Source organism: Aegilops tauschii, chromosome 1 (genome assembly GCF_002575655.3).
Source record: "Aegilops tauschii subsp. strangulata cultivar AL8/78 chromosome 1, Aet v6.0, whole genome shotgun sequence".
Classification (NCBI taxonomy): Eukaryota; Viridiplantae; Streptophyta; class Magnoliopsida; order Poales; family Poaceae; genus Aegilops; species Aegilops tauschii.
The window spans coordinates 404,987,082-405,010,019 of NC_053035.3; the positions used below are offsets into that span (position 1 = coordinate 404,987,082).

General features: G+C 45.9%; 1 protein-coding gene across 2 annotated transcripts; it reads left to right on the plus strand.

Annotated features, from left to right (window-relative positions):
* The first annotated feature begins 18,880 nt into the window (after window positions 1-18,880).
* On the plus strand, window positions 18,881-22,731 carry LOC120968233 (uncharacterized). Of its 2 annotated transcripts, XR_006669005.2 has the most exons (4): window positions 18,881-20,139; window positions 21,188-21,255; window positions 22,231-22,420; window positions 22,511-22,731. XR_006669005.2 is itself a non-coding variant. In XM_045232333.2 (3 exons), exons 1-2 carry the CDS (start codon window positions 19,386-19,388, stop codon window positions 21,250-21,252), a joined length of 819 nt encoding a protein of 272 aa, XP_045088268.1. In that variant the 5' UTR covers window positions 18,881-19,385; the 3' UTR covers window positions 21,253-21,255; window positions 22,231-22,731. The 2 variants fall into 2 exon arrangements, 1 of the variants encoding a protein (XP_045088268.1); XM_045232333.2 differs by having other exon boundaries at window positions 22,231-22,731.
* Window positions 22,732-22,938: the final 207 nt, after the last annotated feature.

The window sequence follows — 22,938 nt, forward strand, 5'->3', positions numbered from 1 at the left end:
CCAACCATGCTCTATTTTTGAGCTGGTGATATTTACTCTTGAAGCTTGTGGTATATGTTTCTAAGATGCCCCGATGGGTTGAACCTATACCTTCCCTAAAATCGCATGAACCTGAAAGTTTACACAAGTCGTATCATTCTGGAGTTTTACCAGATAATTTTGTGCTCTACAACTTCTTCGAAGACGAGAAGTAAATGAAAGGTTAGGCATTGAAGAAGTGGGAGTCGACCCTGAACCTTTGTGTTCATGCCCATGGACCCAATGTGGAACTTATCATGGAAGCTTCTTGCAAAAGTATTGAATCATTTGAATAATTCTTCTGGAGTCATTATATTGGATCCCTTGCAGCTATGGTTCCGACCATGCTAACTTTATTTAATATATTCCTGAAAGGAAACCATTCTAGTGCCTCATCTATTTTGACAAGGTTAAAGTATCTGCTATCGTTACTCAACAATCCAGTTCAGTTTCTATCCTGATCTACTTTCGAGTATTACCCCCTCGTATCTCGAGGATACCAACCCATTGCACTTCATCTTATGAATTTCTGATGAAGTAATACCTTTCACTGTCATAGTCACTCCACGAGTTCTAGGTTGTCGTCAACCGAGAACACCAAATAGTGAATCGAGTCTGCACTGCGATTCGACAACTCTTAGTAATCGTCATTGCTTACGAGTTTTGTACTCGATCATTTCATTCCCAACTGGTTGACTACATCATCATCGTCAGGCTGACTGCTTGACCATTCTACCTATGTCCTTCATCCCCGGGACACAATCCCGACAGTGCTCTAAGCTTACATCGAACTTTCCGCATCATATTGTTTGTCTTGAGAGACAACTCTGTATTATGAGATGGCATCTTATCTATGGTTATAGTAACCTTTCGCTTCATCATTCCTTTGACTTGATGTCATCGCCGATCGATTACATCTTCAGGTAATCTCTCGACAAATGTGTCGTGATCATCATCAACATTCTGAGCTCTTCCAGAATATCAATCAAATTCATGATGAGAATTACCATCCTTGCCCCTCGATGATTGTATTATCATCGACAACATTCTTGCCTTCCCACAACACAAACTTGTTCATGTTATGAATGCAACTTGCTATCCAGCTTGTATGATATTCCACCTTGAAGTATTAATGTCCTTTATGACAAGGATGTTGTGAGGATTGCTCCACCTCTTAAGAATTCTTGGTATATTGATGCTTCTCACCATCACCATTCTTTCTTGGTCCTCGTGTTGATTCCAACCGGTGTACCAATAAGTGAACGGTGTTGTTTGGATTCTGCCCTTCTAGCAACCCTATTGCTTTGAAGTTAATGGTCGGCCGTTCATTCTTAGACTATTCATTATTGAATCACCATTCTGACATTGGTCGTGCAAGCCAACCCATATTTCGGGCGCACCTTTCAACCATGTTTAAATTGTGTATGTTTTCCTTGAGCATACATCATTATATCACTTGATCCGACAAATGTTATCTCCTTGTTCACATAATTGTGGAAATCCATCCTTTGGAAATCTCGATGATTTGTCGCTGAGTCCATCAGCCACCTCCTCATCCTCTCCTTGGGTTACTGATGAACTCTTGTTTCGGAACTCACTTCCATAGTTCATTTCCCGAGAATCTTATGACAACTTCTCGTCAATTCGTGTCGCACCTTTTTATCTCAGGATCCTGAGTCTGAGGTATCCTGACACCAATCAGATCTGAATCTCGGTCAGATATGATGGTTGGAACATATTTCCAAGAGTTATAACATTGGTCTTTATATGACCCGGTAAGATGATGTCATGCCTAGCACACCTGGCCGGAGGACCTATTGTTATAGTTTCCTTTTGGCAAGGTTAGCCATTCTTCCATGAGGAAATTGTAAGACTTATTCTATAAGTTGTTCCTGATGGATCCTTTTTGTTTCCAAAGTCTGATATTCACCTGTTGACCATGTCAATGCTATCTCGAAGCATGTCTATGGTACTCTGATTTTCAACAGGAACATTTGAAGCCCAATGTTAAATGTTTCCTGCTCAATTATCCAAACACCGTTGTATGGGTAATGTCATGAAAATTCTCTCCCGTACCTAAAGAGTTTTCTACATTATATCCTGTCATGGATATCATGCTCTACTTGTCCTTGGGAAGGATATACCCTTGAAATATGTGTTTAAACACATTTTCCTTTCCATTGTTCTGTTTAATCTGATAATCGTATTTTCCTTTCCATTGGTTGGTTTAACGTGTCTTATGATCTATATGATCTAAGCAGTAATATTCTCCTGCTTATGTAAACACCTCGGTGTACAATTCTGTCAGCAAGACCCTGTTACTATTGTTGATGACATTTCGGTAGCCACCGATGGACGAGAACCTTGCCTATTGGCCCGCCTCGTTCAACGAGCAGGAAAATGGTTCTCTTTGTCCCTCGCCCTTGGTATCGATGTTGTTGCCGACATAACTGACAGGCTACCCTCTGACACGCCTTACTATCGTGACCGTGCAAGATGTCGGTCCCCTTCCTACTTTCAACCACATGGTGGGCCCATAACCCACAGTTCCACAAGATCGAAACCTGACTCTCCTATACACCCCCTGTTCCCAAAGTTATTCCTCGCGCATGGCCTTGTATGTAATTCACGGGCCACCGTCCCAAGTGATCTATTCTTGTAACAGACGCAATACTCAATCTCGTTGCTCTGGACCCCTTTCGCATGTTGTTTCAGACATCGAACGATTGCCTATCCGTTTGAAACTTCTCATGGTACCTTCTTACTTTGCTCTCGATAACTTCTTAAGTTCCAATTCGAGAGATACTTATGCTTCTCCCCCTGAGTTAACCGTCCGATGATCAATTTTGTTAGAATCCGGCCTTATAGAGTTTTCCCCCCTCTTATCCTATCGTAAGTCCGGTGAAGATCCTGAAGGAAGGACGATAATTTCATCATGATGCATTGAGGCATAGGAGTGAAGACATCAATTCTATGGATCGACCTCTTCAAGGAGAGCAACCAAAGACGAGAAGATCCGTTAGACTTTCGTAACCAGAACTTCCCCCCATACACCCCTCTTAAATCTCGGGACGAGATTTCTTGTAGTGGAGGAGAATTGTGACGCCCGGGTAATAAGGCTACAGAAACCCCCTCGTAATGATGCCACATCACCTCGGTTACTATTGTTAAACTCGCGTCGATTAGGAACCGATTCAAATTCAAATTCAAAATCAAGGCAAACAACAAAAGTTTTCAAATGTTAAAACTAAAATGTCCGGGTTGTGACAAATGTTGCATAGGTAGTTATGGTGAAGAACCCATATTTAAATAAAATGTTTAAATGCACTCTAGTAAATAAAACAGTGGCTAAAACAAATATTTAAATGATTTTACAATATTAAACAAATACAGACTAACTTATTTGCCTATCAAACTAAAGGTGATAGTAGCCTAAATTACAATAGGATTTTTAGGCGCAATTCTTGTATTTTAAAACTAGTTTTGTTTTGAAATGAATTAAAACAGAAAAGAAAATAAGTAAAGAAAATAAAACACAAAAAACAGAAAACAAAAGAACAAAAAGATAAAAAGAGAACCCCCCCCCCCGGGCCAGTCGGCCCAGCTGCTAGCCAGGCCGGCCCCAAACCGACCAGCCCACCCCCACTCCTCCATAACCCCCCCCCCCCCCCACGACACCAAAACCCTAATCCAACCACCCCACACTCCTCTCCCACGTCTCTCTCCCAGATCCAGATCGGGATCGGGGGAACGAACCCCACATCGCCCCCGACGCTAGCGCCACCTCGCCGGACGCCATCGACGGACTACCTCCTCGTCGTCCTCTCCGTCGCCTACTCGTCCCCCTCGTCGCTCGCGTCGTCCCCGTCGTCCTCCCCACGTCCCGTTGCCCCGAACCCTATGAACCCGTCGTGAGCACCGCACCTCCCTCCCTCTTCCCCTCTACCCTCGCGCGTCACTAGCCGCGTCGCGGCCCCGCTCGCCCCCCCCCACTCTCACGCGCCCCACACTCGTCGCCGAGGCCATCGCACGCGTGCGCCCCGTGCACACCCGTCCCGCTCAAGCCATCCAGCGCCTCCCCGCACTCACCCGTGCCGGCCGCCCCTGACGCCCCCGCCCATCGCTATGCGGTGCCCGCAACAACTACCGCTGCTGCTGCCTTCCCCCTGTAGCCGCACACCACCGCGCCCACCCATGCGCGTGCCGCCCCCCTGCTGCTTCGTGCCGCGGTCGCGGCTCGCCTCGCCCGCATCCGCCTGCCCGCGCTCGCCCAGCTGGCCGCGCCCGGCTGCGCCTGCTGTCTGCCCTGCCGCGGCTACCGCTCCGCTCCGGCTGTGCGCCCCGCCTCCACTGCTGCTTGCCGCCGCACTCCGCCTCGCAGCCCCCCCCCCCCGTGATGTCCGCGACCCGCGCGCCCGGCTCCTCCTTCGCCGCCCTAACCCCACCGTTGCATCGCTCCGCCGCGTCCACGGCCACCTCGCGTTGGGCCACCGCCTCCCCTACTCCGGCCACCTCGGCCATGGCCTCGCCCCTCTCCTGGCGTCGCCGCTGGCCGTTGGCCGCGCATGCCCCGCGACCTCCACCGGCCGCCCGTGCGCCTGCTGGCCTCGCCGGGTCCATCCGCCGGCGCCGGCGTGCGTCGTGCGCGCCCCGCTGCTCCTTCGCCGCTCGGCGCCCGCTGCCGCATCGACGCCCGTCCAGGCTGGGCGCCAGCGCCCGCGCGCCCGCTTAGGCCCCAAGGGCCACAGACAGCTGGGCCCGTTCCCCCTGTACCTATGACAAAGGGGCCCCAGCCCGAGAACGTTTTAATAAAAAAACAAAAATTAAATAAATAAATAAAATTAAATATTAATTAATCAATTAATTAACTAAATAATTAACTTAATTAATTCTGTTTAAATTAACTAATTAAGATTAATTAACCTAATAACTAATTAACCTAACTAACTACTGTTAATTAGCTAACAGTCCTTGATAGGTGGGACCCACCTTTCAGGTTGACTAGGTCAACGATCAACGTTTACTGCTGATGTCATGCTGACGTCATGCTAATGCAGTAATGCTAATTTCGAATTAATTTAGTAATAATAATTTAGAAAATGATTTAAAACTTTAAAAATTAATAGAAAATAAACCGTAGCTCAGATGAAATGTTTTCTACATGAAAGTTGCTCATAACGACGAGACAGATCCGGATACGCAGCCAGTTCGTCCGCCACACACCCCTAGCATATCGAACACGCAACTTTCCCCCTCCGGTACATCTGTCCGAAAACGCGAAACACCGGGGATACTTTCCCGGATGTTTCCCCCCTTCGCCGGTATCACCTCTTACCGCGTTAGGGCACACCTAACACCGATGTTTGCTTTGTCATGCATCGTTATGCATCTGTTTGCATTGTACTCATTGTTTCTTCCCCCTCTTCTCTCCGATAGACTACGAGACCGACGCCGCTGCTGGTGCCCCATCTGACTACGCTGTTGACGACCCCTCCTTCTTGCCAGAGCAACCAGGCAAGCCCCCCCCCCCTTGATCACCAGATATCGCCTATTCTTCTCTATACTGCTTGCATTAGAATAGTGTAGCATGTTACTGCTTTCTGTTAATCCTATTCTGCTGCATAGCCTGTCTTTGCCACTACTGTTGTTACCTTTACCTGCAATCCTAAATACTTAGTATAGGATGCTAGTATTCCATCAGTGGCCCTACATTCTTGTCTGTCTGCCATGCTATACTATCGGGCCGTGATCACTAGGGAGGTGATCACGGGTATATATTATATATTATATACATGATACATGTGGTGACTAAAGTCGGGTCGGCTCGTGGAGCACCCGTGAGTGATTCACGGATTGGGGGTTGAAAGGACCTTTGTCCCGACGGCCCTCTGGGTGGATCTTTGTGGCGGAGCGACAGGGCAGGTTGAGACCGCCTAGGTGAGAGGTGGGCCTAGCCCTGGTCGGTGTCCACGATTACATCAATTAACACGCTTAACGAGATCTTGGTATTTGATCTGAGTCCGGCCATTTGGTCTATATGCACTAACCAACTACGTGGGAAAGATATGGGCACTCGACGTCGTGGTATCAGCCGAAGCCATCGTGACGTCAGCGACTGAGTGGCGCGCGCCAGATTGGACCGCGTAACGTAACTTCCTTTGTAATGGAGGTTGCTAGGTCTGCTTCCGGCCGCCCTCGCAACGTGCAGGTGTGCAATGGGCGATGGGCCCTGACCCCTGCGCCATAGGATTTAGACCGGCGTGCTGACCTCTCTGTTGTGCCTAGGTAGGGCTGCGACGTGTTGATCTTCCGAGGCCGGGCATGACCCAGGAAATTGTGTCCGGCCAAATGGGATCGAGCGTGTTGGGTTATGTGGTGCACCCCTGCAGGGAAGTTTATCTATTCGAATAGCCGTGTCCCTCGGTAAAAGGATGACCCGGAGTTGTACCTTGACCTTATGACAACTAGAACCGGATACTTAATAAAACACACCCTTCCAAGTGCCAGATACAACCCGGTGATCGCTCTCTCACTGGTACACGAGGAGAGGATCGTCAGGTAGGATTATGCTATGCGATGATACTTGGTGAACTTACCAATCTACTCTCTTCTACATGCTGCAAGATGGAGGCTGCCAGAAGCATAGTCTTCGACAGGACTAGCTATCCCCCTCTTATTCTGGCATTCTGCAGTTCAGTCCACCGATATTGCCTCTTTACACACATACCCATGCATATGTAGTGTAGATCCTTGCTTGCGAGTACTTTGGATGAGTACTCACGGTTGCTTTTCTCCCTCTTTTCCCCCTTTCCCTTCTACCTGGTTGTCGCAACCAGATGCTAAAGCCCAGGAGCCAGACGCCACCGTCGATGACGACTCCTACTACACCACGGGTGCCTACTACTACGTGCAGGCCGCCGCCGACGACCAGGAGTAGTTTAGGAGGATCCCAGGCAGGAGGCCTGCGCCTCTTTCGATCTGTATCCCAGTTTGTGCTAGCCTTCTTAAGGCAAACTTGTTTACTTATGTCTGTACTCAGATATTATTGCTTCTGCTGACTCGTCTATGATCGAGCACTTGTATTCGAGCCCTCGAGGCCCCTGGCTTGTATTATGATGCTTGTATGACTTATTTATGTTTTTAGAGTTGTGTTGTGATATCTTCCCATGAGTCCCTGATATTGATCGTACACGTTTGCGTGCATGATTAGTGTACGATTAAATCGGGGGCGTCACAGGGGCATCCCCAAGCTTACTTGTTTGCTCATTCTTGGATAATAGCTTGGGATGCTGGGGCATCCCCAAGCTTAGGCTCTTCTGTCATTCTTTCATCCATCGTAAGATAACCCAAAACTTGAAAACTTCAATCACACAAAACTCAACAAAACCTTCGTGAGATCCGTTAGTGTAAGAAAAATAAATCACTACTATAATTGTTGTATCGAACCAATTTTTTTGTATTGTATCTACTGTATTACAACTTTTCTATGGCAAAAACTCATCAAAGAAAACCATAGAGCCATCAAAATAAGCACACAACACAAAGAAAACAGAATCTGTCAAAACAGAACAGTGTGTAGAAATCTGATTTGTTCGAACACTTCTGGAACTCCAAAAATTCTGAAAAACTAGGACGACCTAGATAATTTGTATATTAATCTTCTGCAAAACAAAATAGGTCAAAAGCTCTTTCTGGTAAAAAATGAGAATTTTTTTGTGAGCACAAAGTTTCTGTCTTTTTCAGCAAGATCAAACAACTATCACCCAAGAAGATCCTATTGGTTCTACTTGGCACAAACACTAATTAAAACACAAAAAACACAATCATAACAGTAGCATAATTGTGCAAACACTCAAGACCAGAAAGCAAAAAGAAAAAATAAAATTTATTCATTGGGTTGCCTCCCAACAAGCGCTATAGTTTTACGCCCTTAGCTAGGCATAAAGCAAGGATCTAAGTTTTGTCATCTTTGGTTCGAGATCCATAAGATGCCCTCATGATTGATTCATAAGGTGGCTTAATTCTTGTTCTAGGAAAGTGTTCCATACCCTTCCTCAAGGGAAATTGGAATTTAATATTGCCTTCTTTCATATCAATCACGGCACCAATAGTGCGTAAAAACGGTCTACCAAGAATAATTGGACAAGACGGATTGCAATTAATATCAAGAACAATAAAATTTATGGGCACATAATTCCTATTTGCAAGAATAAGAACATCATTAATTCTTCCCATAGGCTTTTTAATAGTAGAATCCGCCAAGTGTAAATTTAAAGAGCATTCTTCAAGATTAGTAAGATCAAGCACATCACATAAAGATTTCGGAATTGTAGAAACACTAGAACCCAAGTCACACAAAGCAAAACACTCATAACTTTTAATCTTGACTTTGATAGTAGGTTCCCATTCATCATGCGATTTTCTAGGAATTGATACTTCTAATTCCAATTTTTCTTCAAAAGCTTTCATCATAGCATCAACAATATGTTTAGTAAAACCTTTATTTTGTTCATAAGCATGGGTGAATTTAGCATGGATTGCAACAAATAAATACAATCAATCAAAGAGCAAATATCGTAATTAAAGTCTTTATAATCCAAAAGAGTGGGTGCATCACTAGTTAAAGTTTTGACCTCTCCAAACCCACTTTCATCAATTTTCTCAACAAGATTTTCACCCTACGAAATATTGGGACACCTTCTACCTAAAGTTGAATCTTCTCCAGTCCCTTTTTCATCAATCTTATCTTTACTAAACAAAGAATCAATAGAAGAAACACCAATCATTATAAGATCTTCATCACTTTTATCCTCTAACGAGATTGGTTTAGCGGCCATTTGATTTACTAAGGTAGGTTGTGCATCGGATATTTTTCCTAGCAAACTTTCAGCAAAAGCATACTTAGATTGGAGATTGCAAACTTCTCTACTAATATCATCAAGTTGTTTTGTAATAGCATCTAGCACAACGGAGTGTTCCTTAAGTTCTTCGGTAAAATACTTATTGTGCTCAAATTGTGTAGTCATATATTCCTTAGTACTTATCTCAATTTCAAGCAAAATATTTGGGTAAGGAACATCATAATATTTTCTTTGAGGCATCATGACTACGCAAACAAGAACGCACACAAAAACACATCTGGCAAGAAAACGGCGAACGGAAAAGCGAGGCGAATAAAACGGCAAATTTTTGTGAAGTGGGGGAGAGGAAACGAGAGGCAAATGGCAAATAATGTAAATTGCAAGGAGATGAGATTTGTGATTAGGAACCTGGTTATGTTGAAGATCCTCCCTGGCAACGGCGCCAGAAATTCCTTTTGATTGCTCTCTGACTATAGCGCCAGAAAAGCTCCTGTCTGCTAGGACTATGTCGGTATTTCCCCAAAGGGGAAGGGATGATGTAGCACAGCGAAGGTAGGTATTTCCCTCAGTGAAGAAACCAAGGTTATCGAACCAGTAGGAGAACCAAGCAACACAACGTAAACAGCACCTGCACACAAATAACAACACCTCGCAACCCGACGTGTTAAAGGGGTTGTCAATCCATTTCAGGTAACGATGCCAGAAATTGGTAATAGATTGAAATAATAGATCGCAAATTAAATAAAGTGCAGCAAAGAATTTTTGTATTTTTGGTTTAATAGATCTGAATAAAAATGCAAAGGAAAAGTAGATCGCAAGTAAATATATGAGAAAGAAGACCCGGGGGCCGTAGGTTTCACTAGTGACATTTCTCGAGAAAGATAGCAAACGGTGGGTAAACAAATTACTATTGGGCAATTGATAGAACCTCAAATAATTATGACGATATCCAGGCAATGATCATTACATAGGCATCACATCCAAGATTAGTAGACCGACTCCTGCCTGCATCTACTACTATTACTCCACACATCGACCGCTATCCAGCATGCATCTAGTGTATTAAGTTCATGGAAAAACAGAGTAATGCAATAAGAACGATGACATGATGTAGACAAGATCCGTTTATCTATTGCATAGATATAGATCCCATCTTTTTATCCTTAGTAGCAACGATACATACGTGTTGTTTCCCTTTTTGTCACTGGGATCAAGCACCGTAAGATCAAACCCACTACCGGGCACCTCTTCCCGTTGCAAGATAAATAGATCAAGTTGGCCAAACAAAACCCAAATATCGGAGAAGAAATACGATGCTGTAAGATATCATGCATATAAGAGATCAAAGAAACTCAAATAACTTTCATGGATATAAAAAGATATGACTGATCATAAACTCAAAGTTCATCAGATCCCAACAAACACACCGCAAAAAGAGTTACATCATATGGATCTCCAAGATACCATTGTATTGAGAATTCAGCGAGAGAGAGAGAGAGAAAGCCATCTAGCTACTAACTACGGACCCGAAGGTCTACAAAGAACTACTCACGCATCATTGGAGAGGCACCAATGGAGGTGGTGAACCCCATCCGAGATGGTGTCTAGATTGGATCTGGTGGTTCTGGACTCTGTGGTGGCTGGATGAATATTTCGTCGATTCCCCTTGGGTTTCTGGAATATTGGGGTATTTATAGAGCAAAGAGGCGGTCCAGGGGGCACCCGAGGTGGGCACAACCCACCAGGGCGGGCCTGGGCCTCCTGGCACGCCCTGGTGGGTTGTCCCCTCCTCGGGACCCCCCCCCCCCAGGTGCAACCAGGGCCCGTTCTGTTCCTTCTGGCCCATAAAGATTCTCCGTGGAGTTTCGTGGCATTTGGACTTCGTCTGATATTGATTTCCCGCGATGTAAAAAACATGGAAAAAACAGCAACTAACACTTGGCACTATGTCAATAGGTTAGTACCAAAAAATGATATAAAATGACTATAAAATGATTATAAAACATCCAAGATTGATAATATAACAACATGGAACAATCAAAATTTATAGATACGTTGGAGACGTATCAACCACCTTAGCTTTAATAGGAGGTAAATTTTTAACATCCTCAGCTTTAATACCTTTTTCCTTCATGGATTTCTTTGCCTCTTGCATATCTTCCGGACTGAGATATAATATTCCCCTCCTCTTCGGAGTGGGTTTAGGCGGTGGTTCGGGAATAGTCCAATCATCATAATTTTTCAATATGTTATTCAATAATTCTTCAGCTTGTCCAACAGTCCGTTCCCTGAAAACACAACCAGCACAACTATCTAGGAAGTCCCTAGAAGCATCGGTTAGTCCATTATAGAAGATATAAATTTCATTTTTCTTAAGAGGATGATCAGGCAAAGCTTCCCCCAAGCTTGTGGGAGGCTCTCTTCTTTAGTTTGCACAAAGTTAAATATTTCATGTAAGGCAGCTTGTTTCTTATGAGCAGGAAAATATTTTTCAGAGAAGTAATAAATCATATCCTGGGGACTACGCACGCAACAAGGAGCAAGACTATTGTACCAAGCTTTAGCAACACCCTTTAATGAGAAAGGAAATAATTTGAGAATAAAGTAATAGCGAGTTTTCTCACCATGAGTAAAAAGGGTGGCTATGTCATTCAACTTAGTGAGATGTGCCACAATAGTTTCAGTTTCATAACCATGGAAAGGATCAAATTCAACCAAAGTAATTAAGTCTGGGTCGACAGAGAATTCATAATCCTTATCATCAATAAAGATAGGTGAAGTAGCAAACTTAAGGTCACATTTCATTATAGCATTCAGAGATTTTTCTTTATACTTGTGTAATAATTTCTCTAGATCATCTCTATCATTACAAGCAAGAATATCTCTAGTTGTTTCTTCACTCATAACATAACGTTCCGGTAACTTAGGAAATTCATATCTAGGAGGGCTAGTTCTAGTAGGTGTTTCAGGAGTTTCAGTTTCAAGCTCGTCATCAGATTCAACAACATCATGTTGTATAAATCTAGCAATTTGTTTATCAAGAAATTCACCAAGTGGCACATCATCATTATCAAGCAAGGTACTAGCATCATCATAAGCAGCATTCATAGTAGAAGTAGCATCATCAATAACTTGCGACATATCATAATCGATAGCATGTGGTGGTGTTGCAAGTTTACTCAAAACAGAAGGTGAATCTAAAGCAGAACTTGATGGCAATTCCTTACCTCCCCTCGTCTTTGAGGGAAATATCTTAGTCTTTGGATCCTTCAGATTCTTCATAGTGATAATATGATAATAATAATCCCAAGTGACTCAACAAATATAGCTATGCTCCCCGGCAACGGCGCCAGAAAAAGGTCTTGATAACCCACAAGTATAGGGGATCGCAACAATTTTCGAGGGTAAAGTATTTAACCCAAATTTATAGGTTCGACACAAGGGGAGCCAAAGAATATTTGAAAGTATTAGCAGCTGAGTTGTCAATTCAACCACAATTAGAGATTAATTATCTGCAGCAAGTAATCAGTAGCAAAGTAGTTTGATAGTTTTGATAATAGTGACAGCAGCAATAGTAACAGTAAAGTGATAGCAGCAATTTTGTAGCAAGTGTAACAGTGATGATAGTAGTAGTAACTTAGCAGAAACAATATAGGATAAACTCGTAGGCATTGGATCGGTGACTTGTTGGATGACATTCATCATGTGACAGTTATAACCTAGGGCGATACGGCACTAGCTCCAGTTCATCGATATAATGTAGGCATGTATTCCGTAAATAGTCATACGTGCTTTATTAAAAGAACTTGCATGACATCTTTTGTCCTACCCTCCCGTGGCAGCGGGGTCCATATTAGAAACTAAGGGATATTAAGGCCTCCTTTTAATAGAGAGCCGGAACAAAGCATTAACACATAGTGAATACATGAACTCCTCAAACTACGGTAATCACCGGAAGAAGTCCCGGTTATTGTCACTCCGGGGTTACCGGATCATAACATGTAGTAGTAGGTGACTATAACTTGCAAGATCGGATCTAACACATGGATATAATGATGAATTCATAAATGGTCCAGATATGAGTTCATGGCACCCAGGCCCAAAGTGACAAGCATTAAGCATAGCAAAGTCATAGCAACATCAATCTAAGAACATAGTGGATACTAGGGATCAAGCCCTAACAAAACTAACTCGATTACATGAGGAATCTCATCCAACTCCTCACCGACCAACAATCCTACGAAGGAATTACTCACTCCCGGTGGGTACCATCATGGAATTGGCGATGGAGATGGGTTGGTGATGGCGAAGAACGAAGATCCCCCTCTCCGGAGCCCCAAACGGACTCCAAATCTTCCCTCCCGAGGAAGAACAGGGCTTGGCGGCGGCTCCGTCTCGTGGATCGCGATAATTCTTTCTCCTTGATTTTTTTCTTCGAAAATAGGAATTTATAGCATTGGTTTCAGGGTCAGCGGGGCCACCAGGTTGGTACAACCCACCTGGGCGCGCTAGGAGAGGGGGCTACGCCCTGGTGGGTTGTGCCCACCCAGGGGCCCCTCTCCGGTAGGTCTTGGCTCCAGAAATTCTTATTTCTAATATAAAAATTCCTCGTGAAGTTTCTTTCCATTCTGAGAACTTTTATTTCTGCACAAAAACAACACCATGGTAGTTCTGCTGAAAACAGTGTCACTCCGGGGTCAGTTTCATTCAAATCATGCAAATTAGAGTCCAAAACAAGAGGAAAAGCGTGAGAAAAAGTAGATACGTTGGAGACGTATCAACTTGCAGGCCAGGCATAGGGGAAACGCCCGAATCGGCAGTAGCTTGCGAGCCTGGCTCGGGCGAGGCAGGGGAGGGTGACACGCTTCTCTCCTCGTGCGACCAGGGAGATGGCACGAGCTCGCCCGCGTCGCCGAAAAATTGGCGGGAGGATTTAGGTTCACCTCCCGCCGAGTCCACCCCTATTTAGCCCCCTCCCTCACCGCCCAACTCCCGCCACCATTCTCCCTCCGTTCGAGCTTTCCCGCCGACGCGCATCGGCGCCGACGAGCAGGTAAGCGGCGCATCTTCATCGGCCGGCGGTCCACGGCGTCGGGGCTCCTTCACCGGCCGGCGTTGATCTTCTACGACCGTCCCCCTCGTCCTCGAGCTGTAGCCATGGCCTTTGTGAGTTCAATCCCCCTTTCTCTCTATTCCTTCTAGCTAGATTTGAGCTATAGCTAGGGTTTGATCTAGATGCATGGTTGATTAGTGGTCTGATTTGTGAGCTCATATGGTTGATTGCTATGCTGCGGTTGCAATTTGTGGTAGGGCTAGATGTTCAAGCATGTGGTAGGCTAGATTAGTAGTAGAATTTGAAGTATGATTGTGATGAAGCATGTGCTTAGTATGATAGTGATGAAGCATGTGCTTGCTATGATACTAATGAACCATGTACATGTATGCTCCTGCTTTCATGGATTGTCCGGTATGTTGTGTGCTATGCTTATTGTCAATGCCTGCTACGATTATAGGACATGACCACGCAACACAAGATCTTAGTTAGGCCCTTGTCCTGTCCGACAGCCAGTTTGCTCCATCGTTTGTCGAGGACTCGCAGCCTATGTCCGAGATGGCACCTGATTCAGAAGTGTTCGCGTCTGATTCCCTCTATGTGCCAGTAGTGCTCGTTGAGCCAACTCCTGCTGTTGCTGTTGCTGCCGCTGCACTCAAGGTAGCAACAACAAAGGCAAAGAAGGATGGTAGGTCGAACAACATGAAGTGGCAGCCGTTCATGTCCACGTTCGTGCTGAACAAGATGTGTGAGCTCATCTCTAGTGGAGTTAGGACTGACAAGGTCTTCAAGGAGGTGCACTTGAACACCGTTGCGAAGCATGTGTTTGAGTTCTGTGGGCAGGAGGTGTCTGCCACCCAGGTGTACAGCCACCTAAGGAAGTGGACAGGTCGATGGATCCAAGTGTCCAAGCTGAGAGACCTTAGCGGCGCCTCATGGGATGAGAACACTTGCTCCATAGTTCTGGAGGCAGAGCACTACGCCGGCCATGTCGCGGTTAGCTCACAGCCCTCTTCCTTTTCATACTGTCCACCATTGCCAACTCCTAATCGCAACTAACAACACTCGTGTTTCATTCTTAGGACCACCCAAGGGACGCTGAGTTCCTCAACACACAGATGTAGCACATCTTCTCCTTTGGGCTGGCAACTAGGAAGCATGCCATGGGCTCGGGGGAGCCTCTTGGTTCTCCCATGCCAGACTTCCCTGGGACCCCGGACGTCAAGGTCCTTGATGGCCCTGACAAGCCCTTCGTGAAGCCCTTCGACAAGCCATTTGACCCCGTCCATGATAGGAAGAGGAAGAGAGGAGGCCTGATGGAGGAGGAGATCAATGTCTTTTGCAGAATGACTGAGGCGATGAAGGAGGTGGCAACAGCCATCAGGGAGTGCAAGCCCCTCGACGTTCACCCTGACCTGTATGGCGCTGTCATGACCAAGGGTGGCTTCAGCGACGAGGCTCTCATGGCAGCTCTCAGCCACCTGCTTGACAACAAGGCCCAGGGTGTTGGGTTCGTTGCCATGGCAGACGCTCACATGGTGCTGTGGCTCAGGAGCTGGTTGGGCAAGCACTACTACTAGAGTAGTGCTGCTTGTGAGCGTGCATGATCCCCGATGGCGATGGCGGTGGCGACGACGATGACGATGACGACGTACATTTTGTGTAGCTAGGGCTGAAAAACTATTTGATGGTCTGTATATTTTGGTGAGGTGGTATATACTAACCCCTCATGCTGATGGTGAACTTGCGGTGGTAGGACGACACCCTCTTTTGGGTATGGTGGTAGGTTAACACCAAGGTAGTGCTGGGCAGAACTTGCTATGCTGTATGATCATGCATGCTTTACTTCTTCTCTTATTCTCCATTGTTGTTTGTGTGCTACTTTGCTTGCTACTTGTGTGCTCCATAGATTTGCTACTTCAACTCTTGCTCTTGTGCATTGCTAGGGCAAGTGGTATGCCGTGTTCATCGGTAAGGCTCCAGGGGTTTACAGTTCATGGGAAGAAGCCAGTGCACAAGTGGCATCGTATAGCAACAACAACCATAGATGGTTCAAGACTAGGCAGGCAGCAGAACAAGCTTACTCCGACTGGGTGCGAAAGCACGGACGCAGCAGTGTTGATAGTGGCAAGGTTGGAGGTGTCAAGGTGGATCGTCAGTTTGGGCTGAAGCTGAAGAACTTCATCATCTTCGCCCGGTTCATCGCCATTGCTATGTTGTGGCGTTGGTGTGCTAGGTGTGATCATTGTGGATAAGCTCACCAACTGGGGTACAAGGTAAGCACAACATGTACATCGTATGCAACCAAACGCCATGTTCATGTGCCGCTTGAGCCAATGCAGGCAACCAAACAAAGTGCACTTGCGTATTACCTAATGCAGGGACACTAGATGCAGACAACCAAATAACTTGCAGATGGTGTATTAGGGCCTGTTTTTGCTCAACCAAGCTGGATTGAGAAGTGTATGCGATGCAGGAACTGTTCACAAGTTGAACCAAACACGCCCGTTGTGTCCCATGCATGTGTGGTTGCTCATGTAGAAACGTACATGCCATCAGCCCTCCTGTACACGGTGATGCAGCGTGTTCGCGGCGGCTGCTCGCATACTCCTGTGCTGGTCTGTCCCATGCTACGTGACGTGCAGGATCTTTTCAAGATTGAAGATCTTCGAGTACAGCACGCCTTCACCGATTGAACAACGGGCTGCAGCTGCGTCGTCCCTTCGGACCACAGCGTCGCCGTCTTATGGTTTTCCTCTAGCAGTATTGACCTACGTGCTACCGCCGCGTCGCCCCTTCGGGCCGTAGTGTCGTGGCCCGCGGTTAACCGCCGCCTCAAGGCCGTCTGCTTCAGGCTGTCCCCGTGGCTGCACCGACCCTCGCGCTGCCGCTGCGTCGCCCCGTCGGACCGTAGTGAGAGTGACACGCGGCCTTTGCCGTCACCCCGTGGTTCCCCCCACGGCTACACCGACCCGCACGCATGTTGGTCTCCACTCAAGCCATTCTATATCACTGACACACAATTGTACCTCACTCATTCATACTCTTTAATATAATTTCAAAGCTTCGGCCTATTTTATTTTTTGAATAATAATTTCAATTTACGATCCGTTTACATTTTTGAGTTCCCTCCGTCCGAAAAAACTTTCCCCAAGCTTGTTCCTCATATGGATGTATCTAGCACTAACTTGATGCTAGATACATCCATTTGAGGAACAAGCTTTTTCGGACGGAGGGAGTAGTAGATATACTTTATAGGGTTGACTCTAAAATTACCCCACCCGGTCCAACATTGCAGTTAACTAGGGCCTTCCCCACAAAAGTGCCACCATTGGTGGAAGGGATATTCCCACTCCTAACCAGTTTTCTCATCGTCACTTCATTTCGTCCGCAAGCTATCCCCACACCGCTGCCTCCACAAGACCTCGCAACATGCACCATGGACGTCGTCGGCCATCTCGTGCCCACCCTCTTTGCACAATGGCAGGCCACACCCCAAGCCGCTTGCACCAGCATCACCGGCAAGGAAGCGTGGTGCTTCCATCCGGTGTGTCATTGCACCGGGTCGCCATCGCTATTGAGTCTGACCTTCATCCCCCCCCCCCCCCCCCGGCGCCATTCTCCCCCTACCCGTCGTGTGAACTCTGTCCATGACGCTAAATGTGTCGCAAAAGATTAAGACTGCGGCGGCGACACCGGTTGGGTCCTGCCTCCCCCACATCCCTTCAGAGATCCTCCTCCGCCACCATGGGTGGCGTCAACATCAACATGGCTAGTGGTGACACATAGGCTGTGCAGTCAATTGACTACACATGTCTTTTTCTTGTTGCAAAATACAGTATAAACCATGCATTTTTTTAATAATTCATATAAACCCATATATTTTGACTATACACCTTTGAATTGACTACACAAGATTGAAGTTTTGGCACTGCCATTGTTCATTAAAGACGTCTCTCATGTGTTTATCACAAATCCCACAAATGTGTTTTTTTTCAATTTTGTTTGTTCAATCGTAGCTGTAACTTCGGTCATTCATTATTCTCCTACAAAGCTAGCGGCCAAACAATGGCGGGTGAGGATTCTTTCATGAGCATGATGAGCGATTCCATGGGCATAAGACAACATCAACTTTGATTCTCCATGCGCTTTTTATGATGTTAGATCACAAAGATAAGCTATTTGGTATGAAGATGAACCACTTTTATGATTTTATATGTAAGTTGTTTAATTTTACATATTTTTTTGAGTTTGATTTGGAAATTTCAAATTCATGGATATGAAATGTTTCTAAAATGTGTGCATTAGAAACACAACAGTTTGAATTAGTATGACGTGAAATGTGGCGTTAAAATGTACCAGTACATCTGCATGGAGATAAAGAGAAGTAAAAGAGAATGAAATTCACAAGCTGTAACATGCATATGTTACTAGTCTATGTTACTAACTCCATAGTGGGTAGTAACATATGTGTTGTGTCATGCATCACTTTATTTATTAGGTTGTAGACTCATCTTTTTTTTTGATATGTGTGATGTTACAGTAACTAGCTATATTACCACATGTCTCTCTTTCTTCATTAATTACATGCCACATCATCTATTTTGCCTAGATAAATGTGATGTTATCATCAGCTAGTCTAATATTTTCTTCTGAATCTGAAAAAAAAATCCAGCAACAAACCACGAGCATTTTGGCGGGAAAACGGCAGCCGATGGGAAACAGCTGCTCAAACGCGCCCCTCCTTGGCTTCTCGATGAAGCCTCGCTAGCCCAAAATGCGAAAGCTGGTCCGTGGACTAGAGCACAATGGACCGTATCACTGACGCGTGGCCCCGTGAGCTTTCTCCCGGCCGTGCAGCCGGTGGAAGAACCACACGCCACTTTCCTCCTGCACCACCCGGAAAGTGGTCGGCGTGCACCCAGTCCATGTGAGCCGGGACCTGGAATCTTCTCCTCTCTCCACCCCAAGGGAGAAAATTCCCCACTTCAGTCTGCGCACCCAGCGTCGCCCGATGCCTCTCCGCCGCCGCCTCCTAGGCCTGTCCGCCGGCCTCCGCCGCTCGCTCGCCACAGCCGCCACGCATCCCCCGTGGGCCATGATCAACCGCACGGCGGAGTTCGTCGGAGCGGCGAGCGCGGACGTGCGCCTCGCCTCGCCACCGCTCGTCTCCGAGCTATGCGTCCCGGAGCGCCTCGTCAAGACCAGGGGCAGCCCCGGCCCCGGCAGCGACGTCGTTCAGTCGCTCGCCGGCGGCGTCTCCGCCGCGAGCGGCGACGGCCTCCTCCTCCTCTCCTGCCTAGACCTGCGCTTCGTCGCCCCCGGCGCCGCTCGGGTGCGCCAGCATCTCTACGGCCTCGACCCCACCCACGTCCCCAGCGTCACGCGCTTCGTCTGCAACCCTCCCGGACTCCGGCTCCGACCCTGAGGCCGACGTCCTGTGCGGCCCCAACATGGGCCTCCTCACCCAAGCCGATCGCGGGCACGGGCCGCCTGGCAAGTTCGCCGTCGCCGACCTGCAGGAGGGGAACCACATGCTCCGGTTTCTCTCGGAAACAGGCAAGTGGGAGAACGTCGCGCTCTCGCCGTGCCAGGTCCCATTTGCGCGGCGAATGGACATAGACCAGGAGGCGCTGGCATTCGGCGGCCGCCTGTGGTGGGTCGACTTGGCCTGGGGCGCAATCTCTGCCGACCCGTTCAGCGACCGGCCGGAGCTCTCCTTCGTCGAGCTGCCGAGGGGCAGCGTGCTGCCGGCTGGCGTGCAGGACGAAGCGTTTCGCCGAGGAAGCCCGCTGCGTGACGCTCAGGGCAGGGTGTGGTGGGAGCAGGCGCCCGTCAGTTACCGGCGCATGGGTGTCAGCCAAGGGCGGCTGCGGTACGTGGAGGTCTCTCAAGGGGAGCCGTTCTTTCTCAGCTCCTTCGTGCTCGACGACGAAGGCAGGGGCTGGACGCTGGAGCGCCGAGTGGTGCTCAACAAGCTCTGGGGGAGCACCATGGGACTACCTTTACAGGAGAGGGGGTCGACACGCATTGTCCTTGTTGACCCGCTTAATGCCAATGTCGTTTACCTCACGGTTCACAGAATTGCCGTCGTCGCCGTGGACATGGACAGGCAGGAGGTGATCGGATGTTATCCCTATAGAAGCGACCTCTGTCTGCCATGTGTCCTTCCACCGTGGCTTCGATCGAGCCGGATCCCTTCTGCAGGTATTCACTCACTCGTTTGAGTTGCTAGATTGCATATTTCTCAGGTTTAGTTTCACATTTTGATGTCAACGCATGCGATACTTTTGTCCAATAGACATATTACTTTTGTCTCTACATAACATGATCACTCGAAAATGACTGACAAGCGCGATTAGTAGCAATTGTTTGTACACTGTGTTTGTTAACAATTGGATCTCAAATAAAAGTTTTCTGGATGAAAGGTCCTTGGCTCCTGCCTTTTACAGAAATCCCAAAGAAAATTGTTATTGGTGATTTGTATGAGAAGAGCCAATGCATTGATCTAGTGGCACTTCTATCACAATTCTCTTTTTGTGTTTAGTACTTTGGGGTGGACCTGAAGTCTCAATCTCAAATCTCTTCTCGACTTGAAACTTCCAACCTTTGGTCATCTCTACATGTTATCCTGTTCTGGAAGTGTTTATCTTAAAGCATATCTACACGTAGTGTCAGTGATTTGCCTTTCGAACAGATTTTTTCCAAGTTTTGGATGCTTTCTAGTAGCTTACAAGTCCGAATAATCTTATCCTGGTCGGTGCTGCTGCATATTCTGAGTTATGAAGCTGTCCATATATTATGAGAACTGTTTCATTAAATGACATGATGTATTCTGAGTTATGAAGCTGTCCATATATTCTGAGAACTGTTTCGCTAAATGACATGATGTATTCGACCTGATTAGAGTCCTCCTTTTCGATAAAAAGAGTTATCTGCAGGCTTGTAATTTACACCACATGTTCTACATTTAATTTCTTCCTACACAATTTCATTTTAGAAGGATTTAATGATGTTATATCCATTTTAATAATGCGTCTGCACTACTCAAGTGTTAAACAAAAATATTCTTCAAATTGCCGTATTGTGGCTTATGCGTACACTCTGATCAATTCTAGTTAACCTGCTCTAAGTATCATTCTTTTCTAGTTCAATTTATTGTTTATGCACATAAATCTATACCGTTACAAATTATGTTGTCTTAGTGTTGCTATTCTTCAAATTCTTGTGCATTGATCAAATGAACCCTTTTCAGGCAAGAAGTATGTTGAGAAAAACAAGACTCTGGCAGATGTTCTAGTTCGTTCACCCAGTCACTAGAAGGTACCAGACATTTAGTGAATCCCTATTTACTTTCCTTCTGATGCTTCATCATTGATTGCTAGTTGTATCTCATCCAGCCACAACTTTAGCATTCTGCATTCACATGTATCTCTTACTCAGTTCATGCAGTTTATGGATCTGGAAAGCGATGACGTGCATATATTGCCGATTACTACTACTACTGATTTTCTCTGTTTGTCCAATGTATTTGTTATCCTTCCTATTACTGCCTGTTTGTTGTTGGTTGAGTTATAATTGGTTTTTAGTGGAATTAGTAATATTTACTTGGAATGGAGACTAGTAACGTATTATACTGCGTAGAATGTTTATTTTGTTGAAGTGTGCTACCCGAACTTGTTCTTCCATTCATATTTTTGTGGCAGTGACTTGTGCTAGCTGCCAAAAATTGTCATTTGGTGTCTCAGCATGGAAGTTTGATCCTGGTGTATTAGTGTTTCTGAACTAGCAGCCATGATCTTGTTCATCATGGTGAGCACTGTACCCTAAAGGAATTTTCGCCCTGTCATCAGGATGACTGTTGTCTTTTCTTTCCCTGAAATATGTTCCCCAACCATTTAAAGGCCGGAACTGAAGCTTGATAACTATTAACAATTGGTCGATGTGTAATTTTCTGGTGCAACCAAAAGTCGGATAGAAAATAAACATGTCGCCAGACTGACTTTCTATTGAAGTTTCGGATGCACATAGATGGACTATCGTAGCATTTTTGTTTACCCAAGATTGTTTCTCAGGGGAAAGTAAAGCTGGGATACCAGCGGAAGCTGGACACCCGCCATTCACGTTACTCATTGTTCAGGCAACAAAAGATATCTAAAAGAAGTTGTCTGAACAACAGTTCACTTAACCGTGTTAATTAGTAAATACAGTTTCCATGTAATCTTAACCCCCATGTTACTCATACAAAAGGAAAAACATGTGGTGCCTGTATCTAATATTCCTTATTTTTATCCTCAGGTTTCTTAAAACTAAGGTGCTGGTGCTCTAATCAACCAGGAGGCTCATGGTGGTAGCTTACTATGCTGGGGGGAAATCTGGAGAAGCCTGTGTTTTTGGGGTGCTGATCAACTCACTGTATCTTGGTTCGTTGGAAATGTGGTACTTTTGTCAGACTTCCGGTTCGCTCCAGTACCTGCCGTAAGCACCAGTAAGATGGTTCATTCGTCACAAAATTGGTGCTTCTGCAATGTTTACTCTGATGAGAAACCTTATTTAGGGACCTCTGCTTTTGTTATAGGTGCTGAACTGACTATTTGATGGCCCTAAGCTATGTAGTAGTATAATTTTGTGCTAATCGGTCGTGCATTGAACTCGTTAAGTGAGAAGGATGAAATGAGGTTGCTTTTTGTGCCCTGATGGCTCTTAATTCAGCAGGATGAAATGAGTATGTGAAGTGCACATCTTACCATGCGTATGTGCTGTGCTACACTTTTGCTGTATTCGGTTTTTTCTTAATAATTGTTACTTATTTTGCTACACCTTTGCAGTTTTGCTGTATTCATTTTTTGTCTTAATAATTGTTAGTTATTAAAAAAATATGATAACTTTTATCTTGAAGGGGAGGAGCAAGAAATAAGCGGCGCCATCTTTTGTTTTCAAAACTTGAATGGGTCTATCACACATTGTTTTTTTGAGGATCTAATGGGTCTGTCACACTAGGCTGGA

Coding starts and splice junctions, on each gene's coding strand:
- LOC120968233 (XM_045232333.2), top strand. CDS start 19,386: ATGGGCCTCCTCACCCAAGCCGATCGCGGGCACGGGCCGCCTGGCAAG. Junction 20,140..21,187: donor GAGCCGGATCCCTTCTGCAG/GTATTCACTCAC, acceptor AACCCTTTTCAG/GCAAGAAGTATGTTGAGAAA.